The sequence below is a fragment of the Falco punctatus genome, assembly GCF_963210335.1.
Source record: "Falco punctatus genome assembly, chromosome: 13".
NCBI lineage: Eukaryota > Metazoa > Chordata > Aves > Falconiformes > Falconidae > Falco > Falco punctatus.
Window position 1 is genome coordinate 18,954,001 of NC_137593.1, and position 22,204 is coordinate 18,976,204.

The 22,204-nt window shown below is 38.5% G+C and overlaps 1 protein-coding gene across 7 annotated transcripts in view; it reads right to left on the reverse strand.

Moving 5' to 3' along the window:
* The window catches only part of RHBDD1 (rhomboid domain containing 1), a 44,067-nt gene that overhangs the window by 19,135 nt on the left and 2,728 nt on the right, over nt 1-22,204 (reverse strand). For 5 of the 7 annotated variants that reach the window (XR_013931749.1, XM_080409956.1, XM_080409960.1 and 2 more), the window contains exons 2-4: nt 13,224-13,742; nt 9,817-9,949; nt 1,239-1,327 (exon numbers count right to left, since the gene is read on the reverse strand). Coding sequence is in view for 6 of the 7 variants with exons in the window: in XM_080409956.1 (XP_080266082.1) it covers nt 1,239-1,327; nt 9,817-9,949; nt 13,224-13,656 (655 nt within the window). In the remaining variant the exon portion in view is untranslated. Of the gene's footprint in view, nt 1-1,238; nt 1,328-9,816; nt 9,950-13,223; nt 13,743-15,807; nt 16,046-20,000; nt 20,086-22,204 lie in introns of those variants that run through there. The other 2 variants (XM_080409958.1, XM_080409957.1) reach the window with 2 other exon arrangements.

Below are 22,204 nucleotides of genomic sequence, written 5' to 3' on the forward strand. Positions count from 1 at the left end.
TTTCCTCCAAGTCTTAGTCACACAGCAGCTGTCACAGCAGCAGAATCGCCATAGCACGTTTCACCAACAGTACCATGGGTTTTATCACAGAATCCTAAAATAATTCAGTTTGGACGGGACCTCAGAAGGTCCCTAGCCCAACTCCCACTGAGCAGGGGTAGCTATGAGATCAGACAAGGGTACTCAGTCCGAGCTTTATCTTGTCAAGTCTTGAAAACATGGAAGGACGGAGACTTCTGAACCTCCCTAGGCAGTTTGATCCAATGCCTGCCTGTCCTAATACCCCATCAGATGGCTCCCCCATGCCACAGAAACATGCAATACTGACATTTAACTGATGTGATGATTTATGTCTGGTCACTGCGGTGGGGTAGGAAATCTGACACTTCAGTCTCTATTTTGCCACTTAAAACCGCTAAACATACACGACTTACAGACTGTACCACTGAACTGCAATAAAACCTCCTGTGAAAAGCATACATATTTGAACAAGTAATTTCCCACTGTACAAATACCATATCCCTGGCCAACTTGATGGCACAGTCATGAATAAAGTACTCGATCTAGCAAGTCATCAGACAAAACCCAAATAATTCTGACAGCCAACCCCAGCACAGCTGTCGTGACAGGGCTTAGACTTCCAATTAAAACACTGAAATTTTTGGGAGAGTTCACATACAAGTTTGCAGGGCTGCATTTAAAACAACTGTTAGACTAAAGATACAATGTTTTTTAAAAGTAAGTATTACTACAGCTTTTCATATTGTAGTAAAACACAGTTGTAAGCTTGAGCATTCCAGTACCAACTTCTCAAGCATCCTGCACTCTTTTTCAAACTGTTGGGACTTCCACTAGAATGGATGCAAGTAGTAGAAATCAACATGAAAGCATATTGTGCTCTGGCATATTTTCATGGCTTCCTCACACTTTAAATGAAGTGACATTATCACTGACATCTTATGTGAAATGTTTTACTCTACATAAACATTTCAAAAGCAGGGTAAAGTGTATTCCTTTAAGTAAAAATATCTGAAAGACACATTTACTGGTTCTTATCATTCATATATAAGAAAAAGAAGTTGACTTTTTTTCTTCTGCAATCACTTTAATAATTAACATAACTTTAATTGCCTAAAAACTTCCTGGAATGGCCTGCATTTCTATATGAAAGACTTACCAAATTTTAAAAACAAAAGTGTCTCTTCTGCAGATTTTATAAATTCAACAAAATTACATACCTGCACAGGCTTTCATGATCTTTTTCAGAGGTCCCATGGTGTACATCAATCCAACAAGAATCCCTGCAAGATGCCCAGCAAAAGAAGTCCTACGAAAAAGGAAAATCTTTTGATTGATGGGAAGAATTTTTTGTAGGGATGCAAAAGGGGAAGTGCAGAGTATGTTGTAAGCAACAAAGTCCCCAAGTGAGACCAGGCATAAAGAAATGACTTGCATAGAAAGGACATAGTGCCAAGTTTTCTTTCTTCCTAACTACCTTAAAATTAGTAGATATATATAGTTACAGAAAAATATCTAACATATCCTGAAGAAGCTAGAAACTAATTGGAGAGATCATTTTAATTCCTTGTTTAAAGGACAAAATTACTATTTTCCTAAAAGCATTTAAAAACTTACTGAAGTAGGAAACTAGTTTTCATCTATAAAAAAAGTAAATCCACAGAATTACACTACAATGTCTAAGTGGGATCTACCAAAAACATTTACAGTTTCAAGTAAAAGCATAAATACAGCACTACTGCCCCATCAATACAATCCTACAAGTAGTCTAAGGATGAATGCAGATCCATTAAACTTCGTAATACAGTGCATTCAAAATTAAAAGAATGAGTGAAATACCGATATCCAAATTATTTTCTATACATACAATTTCTATATGAAAATGGACAATGATTTTTTTAAATAACGAAAAACCTCTACAGCCTTTGAGAAATCAATATGGAAGCACATGTTTACAGTAAATAAGATTTGCTCCAAGTATTGCCATGACTGTGGGGTACTCTATAAACTCATAAATCAATGTTCACATTCAAATTAAAAGTTAAACTCTTTTCAGTTGAATAAGGTTTAATGACTACTAGTAAATCGTTCACTTCTATTATGAAGCTAGAAAAGCCAACACACTGAACATTAAGATTCCTAGTATGTGCAGTTACAGATAACTCAGTTCACTGGATTTATATTGGCTGTCCAAAGACCCAAGTAATATGAGCTTTTTTTCCTTTATAAAGCAGAAATGAAGCCTCTGTTTCATGTAAAAATAGATCTAAACATTATGCTTTTCACATTCTACTCAGAAATGCAAAAAAGTTATACAGATGACAGCATATGCACTCATCATAATACAGCTTCCAGGCATCACTAGTAAAAGTGTACAAGAAATTGCATGTGTCACTAAGGGGGAGAAAGACCAAATCTAAATCCACTCTTTTGCCACCTACTTAACCACAAATATCTATTCTGCTATGCAGAGCTGTGGTTCTCTGCCTTAAGCAACCAAAAATTTTTCCAAGAGTAACACATAAACGATGATGTGAAAATTTATAGGCAAGAGGTAGTTACCAAAATGAAGTACCTATAAGGAATTAATTTTCCAAACAGATTTTCCAAATTTGTGAAGAAAACACGCCTGACTTGGAGTTGTCTATACACAGAAAACATTAAATACTTCAAAATACCTTACTCTAGAAATCACCAACATGAAACTGATTTGCCTATATTCCTGGCAGTATTTTAAACATATTTTACACTCACCTTGATTTATCTGAGCACAACACTGCTCCATAAAACCCAAAGTCAAGGTCTTTGCTGGCAATACAGTGAAGTTGTATATTTACACAATATGAATGATCAAAACCCTTCAACTTTAAAAAGTCTTTGGAGGGATAATTTCCACTTTGTATCTATTCAGTAGGTTAGTGTACTAAATGTCTAAACAGTATTAATTGTTTAATTATAAATTATATTCAAGGAATAAAGTTCCAAGCTCAAAACCAGTGAGTCCCAAAAAAGAAGAAATTGGGCAAAAACACCAGGAGGCCTGCATGTGTGAAGAAGGAGCTCCTGGACAAACTCAAACACAAAAAAAGAAGCCTACAGAGGGTGGAAGCCAGTACAGGTAGCCTGGGAGGAACACAGAGAAATTGTCTGAGCAGCCAGGCATCAGGTCAGGAAAGCTAAAGCCCTGAGAGATTAAATCTGGCCAGGGACACCAAGGGCAACAAGAAAAGCTTCTATAGCTATGACAGTGGTAAAAGGAAGACTGGGCAAAAGGTGGGCCCTCTCTGGAAGGCCACCTGGGACACATAAAAGGCTGAGGTACTCAATGACTTTTTTGCCTCAGTCTTCACCAGCAAGTGTTCCAGCCACACTGCCAAGAAGGTACAGGCAGGGACTGGGAGTGTGCTGTAGAAGACTGGGTTCAAGACCATCTAAGAAATCTGAAGATGCATAATACGCCCATGGGACCTGGCAAGATGCACCCACAGGTCCTGAGGGAACTGGCAGATGGAGTGGCTAAGCCACTATCCAGCACATTTGAAAAGTGGTGGAAGTCCAGTGAAGTTCTCACCGACTAGAAAAGGGGAAATATAACCCTCATTTTAAAAAAGGGGAAAAAGGAAGACCTGTTGAACTACAGGCCAGTCAGTCTTACCTCTGTGTCTGGGCAAGATGACAGAGCAGATCCTCCTGGAAACTATCCTAAGGCACATGGAAAATAAGGAGGTGATTGGTGACAGCTGCATGGCTTCGCTAAGGGCAAATAGTGCCTGACAGGTTTGGTGGCCTTCTACAACAGCATGGATGAGGGAAGAGCAACCAGTATCACCTACCTGGATTTGTGCAAAGCATTTTAACACTGTCCCACATGACATCCTTGTCTCTAAATTGGCGAGATTTGCATTTAACAGATGGACCACTCAGTGGATAAAAAATTGGCTGGATGGTCACACTCAAAGAGCTGCAGGCAACAACTCGAAGTCCAAGTGGAGACCAGTGATGAGCGGTGCTCCTCACAGGTCAGTACTCAGGTCAAAGGACTACAGACTAATCACTATCTTCTGTTCCCAGATAAAACTATTTGTTCAACAATTATTAGGTCACATTATTTGTGGATGCAACCAAGGTAAGAACACCAGAAGCAGAAAACAGATTTGTCAAGAAAAACAAATCACGTCAAATCAACCAAAATACGTTCTTTTGACAGGGCAATAAGCCTCATGGAAAGGGAGAGTTAGCAGATGTCACACATCCTGTAAGAACGCAACTGTCTCACAGCATTTGCCTCAAAGAAGATTTAAAAACCCTAAACTCTAAAAGTACAGCAGATCCCCAAGTGGTTGGAAAGCTTGACTTGATACTTAACAGTGATTCATCATCAAACTTAGGATACGAATCAAGTGGATTTCTGCAAGAGTCTATTCCAAATATTTAAAAATTACAAGCTAAGAGAAGCTGTAAGGGTCACTGGAGATGGCATTACGGTTTAAAGCAACCCTGACAAAATGAAGTAGCAGTATGGAAAAAACAGGCTGCAATTCAATAAAGACAAATAAGGAGCTCTGAACATACCACTGAAATCATCAACTATACGAACAGGCTAGAAGTGAGTGGCAAGTAGATCTTCAGGATAGACCCTGGGGCACACACTGAATTACACAATAAAGCACAGATCAACACGCCACACCACTACAGAAAAGACAAGCGTTTCACTGGAAATATGTAAAAATGAGCACTATCTGGAAGTAAAATGAAGTAGCCTTCCACTCTACTCAGCAAATCTGAAGGGATCACAATCACTTAAGTCCACTGGAGAATTCCCCCGCAGATACAATCATCTTAAAATACAGAGAAGATTGTCACAAATAGGAACGAATACACTCTTCACATTCTCAATCTATAGGATAAGGAGTAACAGACATCACTCACAGCAACAGATTTAAAAACATTTAAGTAGCAGAATTCAGATTCACATGGATCCTCTATAATCATTCTTATTTTATAAAGAAAATAGACTGGAATTATTCAATTTAAGTAAATTACATAAAGTAACTGTTTTACACATGCAATTAATGTTCTTCTATCCACATGCCTTGGTTCAAAGCAGAACTCCTGTTTTCAATTAACTATATTTGAACAACTAATCCTAAATAATACTTCAATGTCGCTCTTGTCATTTTACTACATTTTACAGTGAATTTTAATTTTCAGTAGATTGCCTTTTTAAAAAATTTGTATAAAAATCTTTCCTATAAGGCTGTATGCGTTTTATCTTTAGACATCTAAGTTAATGGCAAAACTACAACTGTTTTCAAAAGGTAGGATTATATGCCAAATTTAGAAATAAATGCCAGGGATTTTGATTGAAAAGAAATCAATAAACAGTCTACAAACAGCACAAAATAAATTGTATGAAGAAGTCTTGCCCAAGCATGTATTACAAAGGCTCCTTTCACTTGTATTATAAATTCCACTCTTCTTTCTTGACTAATCCAGAAAACTGAGGTTACTCCTATTTTCTGGTTTTATATATAGTAAATAATCCTGGATATAATTAAAAACTCCTCTAATATCAGTGATAAAGCAGCCTCCATCACCAACTGATTCCAAATTACAGCTTTTTACACCAGTCATAAGAATAGCAGCATCTTGACTGGAATGTGTATTTTACTAGGTAAAAATTAACTGTTGTTTTTCAGTTAGAAAAATGAAGAAACATTCTCATGATGGCAACATGATAAACTACTGCCTGTCTTCCTCCTGGTTAATAAAGACAAATTGACAGATAATTATTATTTTTTCCATCATACAATTTTCAGCTTCTATTCAGTTCAGCTGAACTTTGAATGGGAATAAACCCAGGATATTTGACTTTTTACATTGCTTATTTTTCTCTAAATGTCAATGAGCTTTATCAATATTAATTAATGTTCTCCCTGGAACCAAGAAATCCAAATGATGTCTCATTTAACTTGTTTGAAAATGTAGATATCCCCAGAGATCTTATTTATCTCAACCATTCACTTCATACTAATGATAATTATGCAGTATGTCTAAATACCATTTCCTGAAGACATTTGCCACCAAGCTGATGTGCCCATTACTTCAGAAAAGTCTTCTAAACAGAATTAATTATACTTTTTCATTTGGCTGTGTAATTTCCATGAAAACTGGTATCATGAGAGGGAAAGCCACTCAGACTGCCTTTGCTATTCACATACAAGAGATTATGACCCACTGTTTACAAGCCTCTCTGTATTAATTTTTACATTAATATTGTTCCAGTGTCCTTACAATGAATTCAAATGAATTCTTCACTGTTGGTGAATTTATCCTGGATTGTTTCAATTCGGTGTCAGTTGTCCAATTCAAATGCAAACAGAGCAAGAAAGCCAGCGCCTATCACTTAACTTCCCTACCTTCTTCCTAACAGCAAACCCCAGACTGGTAACCATTACTATTTAAGCATGTAATTCTACCACAGGGCAAAGCTACTTACTTAGCAACAAAAGTATGTCTTCAGCTTAAGACATTGCTGCAGTGTTTTGTGAAAAGATCTTACTTCCATGCATCTTTTATTCCAAGGCTGCACTAGGAAGCATGTGTTCACTTAACAAGCAAACAAAGGAGTAATATCAAAGTAAGGTACTACAGGAATCTAGATCAACTTCATTTCTGAAAAAGTTAATTTTTGAGAGCATGGGAATCCAATCTATGTATTTATACATCGTTTATTTCCAAACTAACACAAGCAGAGTCACCTGCACATGACAATTTAAACAATTTGCTACAAAATTTAATCTTGCTTAGAAAGCAGGCCATGCTGGGTTTGATTGAGGTTTTTTGGGTTTTTGGTTGGTTATGTTTGTGGGTGGTTTTTTGTTTGAGTGTGGGGTTTTTTTGTTTTTAATTAAAAGCTCGGTATTTGTATTATGCTTACCTGTTCGACCATGATCTGCTTTGTTATTCTGATTTCCAGTGGATCCTTGAATCCAGGTGAAATGAAGCAACAACTAATTGTCATTGTTGATTCATTATACATTAAACCGTGTAACATTTTCATTGTCAGCTATGAATGCTAATGACAATGATCTGCACCTCTATTGCCAAATGTAGATCTGTTGCTATTCTGCTGTGCTTGTGTCCTTGTGTGGGATAGTTCTCAATTTGCAGTCTTCTCTTTTTTTAAGATTAAGAACTCTAAAACCATCTTAAGTTGCCAAAAAAAGAAAACAAGTCACAGAACTGGCTCAGATCAACACTTACCAGTACAGTTTATTTAGAAGTTATGAAGAGAAACTTGGAAACAAACTTAAGGCTATAACTAATTTAGAAAATAGAAAAAACACAAGGAAGAATTATACATTTTATGGACTGCATCATCCACGTATCTGGAAAATGTTTTCAGACATCTGAGTCAAAACATAGGTCAAAAGGAGGCCTAGAGAAATGCCCAAGTTAGTTTTCAGAGATGCAGTGAGCTACAGAAATCTTAAGACATCTTTGAGATCCTCTGAACTCCAGAATAGCAAGTTTCACTATTTCAACAAACAATGAAGAGAGCAATTCTGGACAGTCACAAACCTCAACACTTCCAAATGCTGAAAAAAACCCCATCTCTACCCTTCTCCACTCATAGCTTCCCACTCTCCCATTATTTTAATCCTTTGTTACTCTTTAACTTTCTTAAAAATAAGCTTGAAAAAAACTGTGATGTCCAGCTTCCAACCCCAAAGTGTCGTCTTTGTCAATCTGATAAATACTTGAGTTAGTTCAGAAACAACCTGACAGAAAAGCTTTTCCCTTAATAGTGAGTATATGTAAAGCACTTCAATGCAAAAGGGACAGATGACTTCAGATACTACATGCTCAATTCTGGAAGAGGCACAGAGATCAAACTTTTCACATGCCTGTTCTTTTGTCAAAGAAATAATCTCAAGGATTGCTACATGAAGCCTATGTTTCAATATCCTTACTTTATGGAAGGTAAAGATTAGAAAGGTATTACAGGTCTTAAAATTTCCCCGTAACAAAAACATTAATGAGAAAGACATGAACTTAACTGATGCCAGTAAAACCTTAAATCCTCTCCTAGAACACAAATCAAAGTTTTCAAGGGCCTCAATATAACTTCTAAATCCTTCATTGGCTATGGATTCTTGGGTGATCCTGATACTTCATCAGTCCACTAAGGCAGGTCCAAATTTATTGCATGTATTTCTGACTGGACAGAAATCTGCCCCAGTTACTGACCTCTTACTTATTCAAAACTAAATTATGCAATTAGATCTACAAAGGGACACCATTTAATCAGACATTTCAAATATTACAACATGCCCTGAGCACACAGATAAGCATGTAAAAGCAATGCTCTGAGAGCTACAATTGTCACGGTTCATTTCAAGGCAGCAGTCAGTTACTAATTAAATATGCTGTGTTCTAGGACATGAATTTCTGGAGATTATTACTTGTTTTCCATGGCCCCCATTATCATGTAATTGTTGTGAAATTGTCCTATTAAGATTGCATGTAACAATGTAGAAGTTCTTTAGATGAGGCAGCAATCTAAGCTTCCATAAAATTATGAAAAGATATTTTGACGTTTCTGGACCTTCTATTCGCTTTCTACCCCAATGACATTTCTGCAGTAATGCAACTGAAAAACAGTAGCACCCAACCACTGAACTCAAGTTTTTCCTCTAACAGATAGAGTATGGTAGGCTCACTGTTTTACTTCAGACAATGTTCTTTCATTATTCTTGAATAAAAACCAGTAATATTAAACATATCACCAAATAAAAACTATGTTCAGCTAACATGACAGTTTATATTTTTCAGAAGAATGTTTTTAAGGCACTGAAAATTTTGGGTTTACACTTGTAGTAACGCCATGGAAGTGACCTCTCAAGCTCACACTTAAAATTGCATTTGGAACAAAGTACTCTGTAGTTCTTTTAACCTACAATTCCTTGCTGCAGTCAATCAGGCAGTAAGTCATAAAGCAATATGCCCAGTGTTTAACATGAGTAATATCTGAACACTTATTCTGGTCTAGGAAATGTTCTATCTGCTATATTTTAGTACCTGACAAAGAATATGTCCAGTATTGCTCCCCGCTTTTTTTTTTTTTTAATTGTTTCTGAAAAGTAGGAAATTGCATATAACTGTAAATTTGGTGTCTGTACTTTGCATATATTCACCAATATGACTGACAGTTATAAAATATTATACAAGAAAGTTACTGATTTGCAACTAGAACTCCTGAAATGAATTGCCAAGGAAAAGAAAGGCACTGCTCTCACAGAGGCAGGAGTGGATGAACTGTGCTGGCAGAACTGGGCACACAAGAAAACTGAAGGAGATGATCAGCAAGATGGCAGGACAGTGAAACTGCATAAAATTTGCAGAATACTGGATGACAGAGGGGTGACTACAACAAATGGACAGAAGGAACTAGGATAGAAATAGCAAGCAAACTTTGGAATGCTTTTTGCTAATGAAGCCCTTGGCACTACAGTATATTAGTTTGGTTACTTTGATGAAAATGCATGTCCCTTTTCCTTGTCCATCAGCTTTTATTATCTTCCTTCAAATACTTAGGAATACCTTCTGGGCATGGTATTTCAGGTTTTTGTTTTGAAATGTGCTCAGAATAGAGGGTGTTAAGGAAAAAAAGCAGACTGTAGCCTCAATGCTCCGTTTGGATACCAGCTAACACACACATACCTCATAATACATTTCAAACTACTTCAGGTATTTCAAAAGTCAGGAGAGATCTGGGCTATTAAATACACTTACCCTGGGGAGATTAAATGAATAGCCACCAGCTCCACCCAACAAGCATATTTACTGGGTATCTGCAATCCAAGGACACTGCTGACTCTTCCTGGATTGTAATGGTTGTTAAGAACTTTCAAAGCAAACAAGACTCCTGCAAACAAGACAAAAATCACATAAAGAGAGAGGTACTTGTGCCCAGGTAACAATGAAATGCAAACAACATTAACTACTGAAGTACCATGCAATTTCACAGCACCATGATGCATACTGTTGCATGCCAGAACAGCAGTTCTGAACTGTTTTTTCAGTGATACTTTTCAGTGACATAAAAAAAAAAGCACATATTTGTATAACAGTCAGTTTTAATCTGCTTTTTAATATGCCTACTCACTGTATGTATTCAAGTATTCAAACTACACAAATGTAGTTTTTAAATGGGAGTTCTGTTGAAATAATTGAGAAATTTATTGAGCTAAAAAAAATGTGCCATCAGCTGAGAAAAGCCATTACTGAAAACAAGACAGATATACATGAAGCTCAACAGTAGGCTCAAATTCTGAATTAATGGAAAATCATCTTACATATACTCCAGAATCACTTGTTTCTGAAAAAAAAAGTAAATAAATCGCCTTTAATCACAATAAATAATCATTCATTTATAATTGACTGCAACTGTTTTATCATGCAAACAATAGCTGATATGACAGAATAAATTCACATAATGTATTGGAACTTTCAAGATGTTTTTGAAAAAGTTCCCCTGAAGAGAAAGCTCATACAGTTATCTGGGGGAAAAAATCTGGAAATTTGAAAAATAAAAGATTTGACATGGAAAAGATCGCAGAGTTGAACGCCAATACAGATATACTAAATAAAAACATGAAAAGGTTTCCCTCCCCTCCCAAAGAAAACAAGATAGCAAAATTCCTTAATCTATTCAGTGATGTAAAAATTGTTATTCTAGGATCAAATACAGACAGGAATGTGTGCACGCACATACACACATGCTCAGGCTACTGCTGCTGATAAAACCGGACTTGTTCAGAAACTATAAATTTATTAAAGGAAAGAAACATTTGATAGCAGCAGCATAGTTTAGGAGTCATCTCCACCCAATCCACCCCACCCTTGGCTCACCAGAACCCTGTTTGTACAGCTTCGTGGTGGTGGGGGTTTTTTGGTTTTTGTTTACTTTTTTTTTTTTTTTTTTAAGCATCTGCTGGAACTGCCTGACCTGGTATATTGTCAGGTTCCATCCAGGGGGACAAGGGGCAGGTCTGTTTCACCTATTTAAAATAAAATAAAAAAATCCAGGCATCCTAAAACTCTTAAAATCTCTTAAAGTGAATGGTTCATAAATACCCGTACAGACTAGCTCTTAAAGAAATAGTTATCAGGAAAATACTCATATTTTCTTCAACAGCTGTTCTGTATACATGCCACTTGCCCCAACTGAAGAGAAACTACCTATGCTGAAGGTCACGTTGAGAATGTTGAAGGTTTAAGAAAGATCAACTATTGATTAGTTGATTGTCAGACCTACTTTAATCTGCTGCCTGAAAAATGGTCAAATGCATGTGCACATTGGCTGTGGACCCCATATTTCCAAGCTTCGAATATTCAAAAGATGCTGCAGAAGGTAAGTGACATCAGAAGAGGCTGCAATACTCAATGCTAGACATGAACTATCTACTTTGCAGAACATGTAAATTAAGCTTCAATCAGGTAATCCCTAAATTGTCAAAAGGCTTGATTTTTTGTGCTCTGCACAAATGGCTTAGTAGATTAGAGGCTTAGTCCCACGATCTTTTTAGTTCACTAAAATACATATGCTCCAGCTGATATTGTAGCATGGCTGATGTGAGTTTCTTTTAAGGAATGACATGAGGACCCCATCTGGCCCATCATAAATACTTGAAATTTTCACCCTTCTCATTCCTAGTGAGAACCGGGTTGACACTAGGCTGTTTTGAAGTACGGACTGATAGGAACATCTAGGGAAAGCCTCACGTGGACTGTGCACTATATAAGTGAATACCCGAAACAGATACTTCTTCACAACTTCCAGGTCTCAGTTTCTCATCCCACAGTCTAAGATGATACAAGAAAAGAGGTTCAAAAAGAATCTTGATGGCAGCACCTCCAAGTCGTTCACAAAGAATAATGCTAGAGAGCTCACTTCCCCCACAAATCCCCCAGCAATAGTTGGGAGTACCGTGTAAGAGCTAACCTTATAAAGCTGAGACCGGACTCAGTGCACACATTTCAGTCAGTTTACCACTAATAAAATATATTCAGTGGGGTTCTGCCGTCACTGTTAGGGAACAGCGAGAGTGGACACTCCGCAGAGGGGTAGCTGAAAGGAAGAGGGGTCCCACTCACGCAGTCCCTGGGCAGGGTGCACAAGGCAGGCTGGTGACAGTAAGTGGGGCTGGCCAGGCACAGATTCAGCTCAGACAGGGACAACACAGAGGATTTGAGCTTAAAAGCAGCTGCTGAGCAGTGAGGTAAAAAAAGGCCCCCAGCGAGGCTTCCCTCAGCCATCTCACATACCTCTTTTCCCACCAGTTGGAGGTCGGTCACAGCTACCCAGGATCAGAGCTGTCCTTAAGCAAAGGCAGCCAAACCCCTCAGGGGAAGAGGTGGCACTCAGGGCCCCTAACAGCCACCGTAAAGGCAAATATTACAACTCTGCATGTCTCGTTACCAAAGGGTAGGCAACCAGAGAGTCTGTTAAGCTCTGAATGAGCAACTGAATACCACAAGAAACCCTCAGAGGTGTTGAAACACCTTCCTCATAGGTTGAAATGGAGGGCTTGCCTTCTAAGAATGCCAGGTCCTAGCGAGAGCAAGGAAAAATCATACTTCTCTAGAAGAGCAGTGCTACTTCTCCACTTGACTACAGATTTTTTTTAAGAGTTCACTGACTTGAAACTTTGACCTCCTAAGTAAGATGAGCAGACCATTACTCGAAGATGACCAAATTCAGGTGCTTGGATGCTTCTAACAGAAGCAAACCTATGAGAGTCTCTCTAAAGACATGCATGAATAATTTGTAATCTGAAGACAGAAATTTTAAAGTGATAGGCTTTTCTAGAACCCATCTAACACAAGCGTTATTTACATCAGAAAAAGAAAAGCTTCAGTCTTCAGTGACATTGAACAGAGAACTGTTCTACTGGGAAGATTGTATTTTTCAAGCTCTCAGGTAAAGGTACTACTGGTCACAAGAACACGAACTGAACCACATAATGTTCATACCCAGAGTACATGCTTTAAATTAGAAAACAAGTTAGCTTTACTAACAGTCACATACATGCATATAGCTGCGTACCTATCCATTTTCTTCATTCAACAAATATTGGTACATAGCACCTATAAATACTAATTTTACCTATGTAAACTGGACCAACTATGTGCCTTACCTGAAAAACCTACAGCACAATTCATTTCATACGAAGGATCATCCAGAATTTTCACAAGCATGAATTCCAGAACCATATAAACAACTCCAATCAGCACTGAAAATACTGCAATTATGTATGCAAACCATATGCTCTTAAGTTTTTTTTCCAGCATCATCCCCTTCCAAAGCATGGAAATCATGTTGTAATACAAATGCCAGTCATCTGCATGGTGGACAGGAGAAAGCAGTAAACGCTCCCAGTTCTTTCGGTAAAAGCCTTCATTTACACTGATACACACTTCAGACAGTGGCTTCACAGGATTCAGAAAGAGAAAAATATTCAGTGCAAGTACCCCAAGGGTAACAGAAGGAATGTTCTGGAGTCCCACTTGAGAAATCTGATAAAGTAGCAAAAGCAGTCCAGCATTGACTCTTCCTTGCCTTCGCTGCATTATTACTACTTATTCAAAGGAATGTGAAGATTATTCTGATTTCTAGTCTCTTGTTCAAATTCAAGACCATATGAATTCTGGAAATTCTGAAAGAAAAAAAAAGGTAACTGTATTATTATACATATACAGGGGTGGTTTAGACATATTCCCATTGATACTGTGATTCTCTCAGAATTATTAAATAGTTCAGGAAGGAAACCAGTTAAAAATTCTTTTCTAGAGTCTCAGTTTTCAGGTTTCCTATCTTTGCTACATTTTTTTTCATGACCATTTTCCCAACTTTTACAAATATTCAGTACAAGCGAAGAATGAAAATTAAAATACGCAATTTCAAAATGTAACAGAGACACAGCTAAGTACTCCTAAATGTAAGCTTTGAAAATTCTTACTGCTTTCCTAGTGGCTAGAATTCAAAGTTTAGTTTAAAAGTATACAAGGAAAAAACCCAACCAACCTGTAGGAGAAAATCATACACAAAAACAGCACATAAAATTTCCAGCTACAGCAAAATATTCATCTTTGCCCTATTTATGCCAGATTAAACGAAGGATTAAAAAGAGCTACAAAAGTTCTAGATCTAGCTAGAAATAGGGTTACCATGACAAACTGAGAAAGGGCATCGAGCTTAAGTGTGCAAGCCGATAAAGAGAGGAGGAAGGAAGCTGCATTACAGAATATAGCACAGGGTGACATGGAGTTTCTAGAGACTGGAACCGCCTGCAGGAGACAGGAAGAGACACTGAATTTCAAGGAGCTTCTGTGGGCCACCTCATCTTGGCCACAATTGCAGGAACCCAGGTGGGTTTACCTCTGCACTGCTGGTTGCTCTGCTTCTATTGCTGCAACCAACCCCACAGCACATTTGCCACCATCCATGAGTCTGTATAAAGTATTGGCCATTTTTTCTCAGTCAGCAACGCCTAAAGCCAGCTTTCACCTCTGCAATCCAACTCTATTCACCTTCTCCTGCAACTTGTTGTAGGGGGCTCTATACAGCCACCTTCCACCTTTAACACTTCCCTAAAATATGGCAGGACCCATCAGTAAAAAAGGCATATTGCTTCCCATTTTCTAGTAATTTATTATACCGTGGGGCCTCTTCAGCGTGTCACCTCCTCCTCTGATGACGTGCCAAAACCTTTGCCTTCTGGCCAGTCCACGATCACTTCCAAGATTCCTGGACAGCTGGGGTTGCCTACTTGAGCTTGTTTTGTGAACAGCGACCCACTTACTCCATGTAGCATCGGTTGCATGACATGTAGAGAAAACCTTCCCTTTGAACATCCAGCCCAGCAGCAGCAACCAGGGTGCCAGGAGAGCTATGCTTCAGTACCAATCACTTCCAAAGCAGCTTGAACCCATGTATAAGTCACCAATATCCCTTTTTCAGTTGGAGTATAGCAGCCCTCAAACCCTTTATATCCCTGACTCCAAAAGCCAGAGGGTTTAACGTCGAATCTCCTCCGGTGCTTTCTGTCAAGGCTCCACGTAAGGCCATTCTCCCCAGCTGCAGTGTAGAGCACATGTTTTACACCTTGCTCTGACTGGACTGGTCCAAGGGTAACTGCATGAACTATCTCCTGTTTAATTTGTACAAAGGCTTGTCATCGTTCAGAGCTCCACTAGAAATCATTCTTCTTCCTGGTCACTTGATAGGCAGAGCTTACAATCAGACTGTAATTTGGAATGTACCAACCCACAACGTCCAAGAAAACTTTTGTTTTCTTTGTAGTAGCTGGTGGAGACATAGCTCTTACTTTGTTGATCACATCCATTGGGATCTGACTACATCCATCTTGCCATTTTATTCCCAAAAAATGGATCTCCTGTGCAGGTCCCTTGGCCTTACTCTGTTTTATAGCAAAACCAGCTTTCAGAAGCATTTGAACTATTTCCTTCCCTTTCTCAAAAACTTCTGCTGTATCACCCCACAGGATGATACTGTCAATACATTGCATGTGTTCCAGAGCTTCATGCTATTTCAGTGCAGTCTGGATCAGCCCCTGGCAGATGGTAGGGCTGTGTTCCCACCCCTGGGGCAGTCAATTCCAGGTGTACCAGACAGCTCTCCAAGGGAAAGTGAACTGTGGCCTGCACTCTGCTGCCAAAAGGACTGAGAAAAACACATTAGCAATATCAACGGTGACATACCGCTTGGCTGCCTTTGACTCCAGTTTATATTGAAGTTCTAGCATGCCTGGTATGGCAGCACTCAACAGCGGCATGACTTCATTCAGGCCACGATAGTCTACTGTTAGTCTCCATTCTCCATTACACTTTCCCACCGTCTGTACAGGTGGTGAGTAGGACCCATCTTCTTTTGTTGCCAGAACTCCCAGAATGGTTTTTCCCACTTTTCAGATACATTTTCCACAGCTGAGATGCACATCTGTAAGGAGGAAGAGAGATTTTTTGTATTGCCAGAGTTGGTGAGCCATTTCATCCACTGCTCTGCCTCTCCAGGTCATTACTGCCAATGAGTTGGCATATGATGATGGTGTACGCCAGAAAAATTTCCACCACATGGGTTGTGTGCATTAGATTTTGACTGGATCTGTGGGTGACTGTGTGTTGTTCAGGTCATAATAAAACATCTCTAGCACAGCTAACTCCTTTAGATACTGGATACCTCTTTCCACAGTGGTCCACATGCCTGGGTGACATATAACATCTGCCTTGAAGGAGTAAGTTTCCTTCATGCTTCATAGCAGTTGCCTCCAGAGGCAGAGAACTTCGTCCCTCTTCCAACTGCCTTTTCAGTGCCCCCTTCCCTAGAAAGCGGTCCCATCTGCTTGGCTTCCTACCCTCTGAATTCCAGGCTACTGGCCCCATTATTTCAGCATCGGATCAGCTAGGTGATAATGTGCTTATCTGGACGATGGCTGAAATCTTTTCCACATATCCCACAGTTCACTCAGGGATAGGTATTGAGTTGTTACCTCTTGTTCTCCTTCTTCCTCCTGCTGTTGTGGTGGCCCTGCTTTGTCTTCCTTTACTAAACAAGCTGAATTTCATGTCCATTGCTTCTTATGTATAGGGGCAACCGATACCAGCACAGCTTGGTCCTCTGGTTCAGCTGCAGTGCCTGTTCTGTCATCAGAACCAGGGATCTTCTTTTCCCCTTGAGGGTACTGAATAGTGTTGAACAGGGCTCGGTAGGCACAGGCCAGGCCCCAGCACGTTGCAGTGAACCATGTCTCTCTGGAATCGCCAGGGTGACAGCATACTTCCAAACATTTGACTATTTTTTTCAGATTCTGCACTTGTTCAGGGGTGAAGTTCCAAAACACTGGAAGCGTGCACTGTCCTAGCATCCCACACACACTGCCACTCATAACTATCTAGCCTCAGAGCAGATCTCTGGGTGGTATTCTTAAATAGTTGTTTAACCCTAAACAAGATCTGGAACACATTCAGCAACGTGCTGGTTCCTGGCAATAGGACCATGCTAGTTCCAGCATCCCAAGGATATCCAAAATTTTCAAATGGTACTGTAATTAGCCTGGTGGGGAAGGGGAAGATGTGAGAAGATGTCTCCTCCAGAGGCTGGCTTTCCAAGGAGGAAAGGTAAAAGGCGTAATTATTAATAGTTTCCAATAGATGGCTCCCGAAGTACAGAGGTGGTGGCAATGCTGAAGTACAAATACCAGATTAGTCTCACAACCAGCAATTTCATCATGAACCAGTGTTACAAAGTACAAGAAAATTACAACCTTAATCCAGCCCTCAGAGATGATAAATATCACAACAAAGAACATACAACAAGTAAGTTGTTCTTAAAAGTCATGCTATGAAACAAGTGCAACAACTCTTAAGAGCAAATAAATCAACATTGTGACCAGTGACTACTAAACCAATATAATGAATGCTTACAACAAATTTGTTTTGACACACTCTGGTGAAATCTGTCCTTATCTCAACACCTTGTGCCCCCCATTGAGTGCCAAAAAGGGACTGCTGTGGTTTAACCCCAGCCAGCAACTGAAGTACCACACAGCTCCTTGATCACACAGACCCCCACTGGTGGGATGGGGAGAAAAACTGGAAAAAAAAGTTAAACCCATTGGTTGAGATAAGAACAGTTAATGGAAATAGAAAATATAATAATAGTAATGAAAAGGAAGACTACAAAGAGAGCGAAATAAAACCCAGGAAAGGCAAGTGATGAATGATACAATTGCTCACCAACTGCTGACTGATGCCCAGACAGCCAGTCCCCAAGCAGCGACTGGCATCTCCCAGCCATCTCCGCCCAGTTTATATACAGAGCATGATGTGCTATGGTATGGAATATCTATCCCCTTTGGCTGCTTCAGGTCAGCTGTGCTGGCTATGATCCCTCCTGGCTTCTTGTGCACCTCCTCATTAGCAGAGCATGGGAAATTGGAAAGTCCAGGACTAAAAAGTAAGCACTACTTAGCAACAACTAAAACATCAGCGTGTTATCAACATTGTTCTCATACTAAAACCAAAAACTGTACCAGCTACTAGGAAGAAAATTAACTCTATCCCAGCCAAAACCAGGACATCTACTTGCGTCTAAGCAAAAGAAGCATATACTTCCATGCAAGTTCACACACATAATTTATTAATGCCACTTCTTTAAGTTTTTCCAGTCTCTGGATTTCTCTTTAAATTGCATTTATGCCTATCAGAGCACTAAGGAAAGGATGGGAAAAAAGAAAACAAACCCTGCCAGCAGCCACAAAACAACTGTAGTAGAACAGAATAGAAAGAAACGTATTTGCTACATTAAAAGGAAATTCACTGCATTTTTTCCCATGCTCGAATCTCAGAGATGCTACATAACATCTAAGTCTTGCCCAACACAAGAGTGAAAAAAGCAGAAATATGCTTTATACCAGGCCTCTTGAACCTAAAACTAATTACACTGGTGCCTTTATAAACTGGTTTCTAAGCCTCACAATTTACCTACAGAGACCACAGCTGTAATCCCTACAAAGTTCAACCAAGCTAAGACCTCAAAATGCAATTTTATTGTTGCAGATAATTACCATTGTCAACTTGTGACTTTTTAATGTCAACATTACAAAAAAAGTAGTTAGATAACCACAGTTATCATTCTCTTCTTCCACATTACCTACCAGCTCTGATACCAGATATACCAACATCCCCAAACTGTTCTTATGTGCATCTGCCCGAACCTGAGTTTTCTCATACTACTGACAGAGCTACATTTTTTTCTACCACAAAACAGTTGACTTAAAAACTGTTAGAATTTAAAAGTCAACATCATTTAAACACAAGTTACGTGGAAATCCCAATATCCTGCCATACCATGTTGTTCAAACTGCCAACTACTAGTCTTACTTTTTAAAGTTTCCAACCCCACTTTCGATACTGTTTAATTTCCAATTTAAATAATTTTAACATACATGCACCTAGGAAAAGAAACCCTCAAACACCACATATCTGTACAATAATCACGTACTACAACTAGGAACAGTTTACACCATTATTAAAGTAGTGCTATGTATTATAAATTGTTCCCAAGCAATCAAAAATGTCAGCCAAGACACATTATATGTTTGATTATAAAGACAGAAGAAAACAGTAGTTATTTGAGAGACTTCTGGAATGCAACTCACTTAAAATATATAGAGCTTTCAACTGTTTGAACATTCTTTCTCAGCCTCTACTCCGTTTATTAGAAGTCTAATGAGGCTTGAAACAATGAAGCACTTTTCCCTTTTTCTTTTTTGAAAACATGCCACCCACTTCAAAATGTACAAATTTCCAGAGCAGACTTGAAATGGACATTTGTCTTGCATCTAGGCTGCCACGTGTCTGCATTTTTGTCACCTACTCAAGATAAATGTCTGAACTAAACATTCCCGGAATTTGTTTGTTGGTTTTGTACTAACCAAGTGCAAAACATTTAAACTTTTATTTTTTCTGTGACAACCCCCCTTGCTCACTTGGCAACCATGAAATATTATGACTTCCTACTACTGAAAAATCATGTAATAAAGTAAATATTTTAGTAAATACCAGTTTTAAATGAAATGTTATACTGTCTTCTCCTATAGCTGTAATTTGAAGTTAGAGCAAAAGAATCTCCCTGTACCCTTGCTCTCCCCAAAACACACAGAACTACCCTGAAATTCTGATTTATGACTATGTGAAGTAAAATCCAGCCTATTGCCTTTCTCCTTAAAAGAAAATTACAAAAAAAAATATCATGCCACAATGCAAGCCTAGGTTTTTTATGAATAGATGGACCCATAGGACATCCCATTCCCACTGAGGCCAAATGCAGCTGCGATCTACAGATTTTGCTGTTGCCCACGTAGCACAACCTCATCTTCAGATCTGTCACCAACCTTCTCTCTCGAACTGCTTTGTTCTTCTCACTGCTTTGCAAAAATGATTTGCAATGGAGGCACTTCAGCATTGTGTAACTCTCCGCTAAAGGAAAGAAATCCCAGGGTTACTCTTCCAGTTCAGATCAGCAGTATGATTTTGAAGTTAATTTCTCCATTGCTCCCACAGAACTCACTGTGGTTCCCATTGTGGATTGGCCTGAGTGAGCATGAACTAGTCTCTTTTCAGATGAAACTAAATCAGATGTGTTGCAGAAAAGAACCCAGTGCACTTCAGAAAAAAATCAAACATTCAGCCTATGTGTCCAGATTAGAGCTAGACCACTGTAAAAAACACTTCAAACATGTAGAAGGTGAATATCAGATCCTGAGCATAAACAGATTCACGCTACACTACACATCAGTCTCAATAGGCCCATGCTACTTGTCTATGAAGATACAGTCTCAGGGTACAAAGACTTATCCAAGCAAAGATGGAAACAGAAACAGTTTTTAGGGCAAAAGAAGAGTCCTAAAAAGGAAGCAGAAGCAAACTGCACACCTTTTTACTATTGCCTTCAAACTTTGGAAGCAGGAGGGAAGGCAGGCAGGCATAACAGAAAACAAAACAATGCAAGAAAAAACTCAAAAATTTGCAACATAACGAATCACCCTGTTTATATTTAATATGTATGCAAGGAGAAGGTCAACCCCAAGCTGTCAGTTACAATAAACTTTGAAACGTATAGTCAATTAAATAGTTCATAACAAAAGACAAGGTTCTGACATAATTATAAAAATAATTACTTTATGAGGAATGACTTCTGAATTAATCAAATGGGCCTTTAAAGGGCATAATGCACTTTCATTCACAAAGGGAACAATGAACTTCAAACTGAAAAAACACAACATTTCAGAATTTGGTATGAGAAGTCATGCATCCATAATAAAATGTTTTAAAATAATTTTGAGTCAGTAACTACCTTGCTCAAAGGAAAACACAAAGTTAAATATCAATATAAAATGACTGCATAAAGGGCTACTTTTTTTTTTTATTATGCCACATTTTGAATGTCTTTGAAAGTTTTCTGTGATAATAAGGAAGTTCCTCTGCCTCTTATGTCTGTTTCAGCATGAAAATTGAAAATGTTTGGGTTTTTTTATTTCTTTAATCCTCTTAAGTACTACTAGAAAGAAGCCCTTAACAAAATAAGCTTTTAAGCTAACAACTTCAACTAAAAACTGAAAACTGTTCTGCAGCATATGCCAATTACTATTCACAATAAAGTTTACACATGTTAAACAATACACGCCAAGAATCCTTTTGGACACTTTATCCTAAAATAAATGAGATAGTCCCTTCTGTTCTTTCCTCCAAAAGTTAGGTCAAATCTCATATGCAAAGCCTAAGCATTTAGGCTTTCACTTGCCTCATTAGTTTGACTATTGCTATTTAATCTGAAAATAAAAATACTTAAAGGCTGCAACCTGTCCATCGATCAGTTAAAAATACGGTTATGCAAATTGTTTGATTATAATTAGTAACTTGCAATATCCCTGCCAATTTTGGACTCATGTTTTCATCCACAAGAGAAATCAATGTACTTAATATATTTATAATTATTTAAATCAGAATCAATATACAAAAACCTAAACATCAGAAGGAGCATCCACCGAACTTTTAAGACCTACCATTGTAAAGACCAAATATATATTCTCTGTCATCATTTGAGACTACTAACATTACCTCTAAAATGTGCTTAACTATATTTTATCAAACTGCCTTTGTTTCCTACACAGCACCCACTTCGAATTCAAAAAGTCTTCAAATTATTCAGTCGGCTACAATGACACTGAAGTCACAGCAAGCAACACTCCCTTATATCACGCAAGGATGCAGCATGTAGAACCAATCAACTTCCTTAGACCACTCTCAGGGAGATATAAACTTGAAAGTTTTAATTCTAGCTGAGGTTAGGCTGATTGTCTAAACAGTCCTTTGGTTCTAAGGAGTTACTCCACCACCATGCACAGCCAGAATCTGCTGCACATCTGTCAGAACTTCCCTCAGAGCTGAAGTTCACTAAGCACGGACTGGAAGATTTATTCTGGAAATTAAATTATGCATTTCAGACACCTGCTTAACCCTCAAGCTGATATAATGCACTATAGGTGATTTACACTTTGGGCATTATACAACAGCAGAATCTGAACAAAACCAGTGA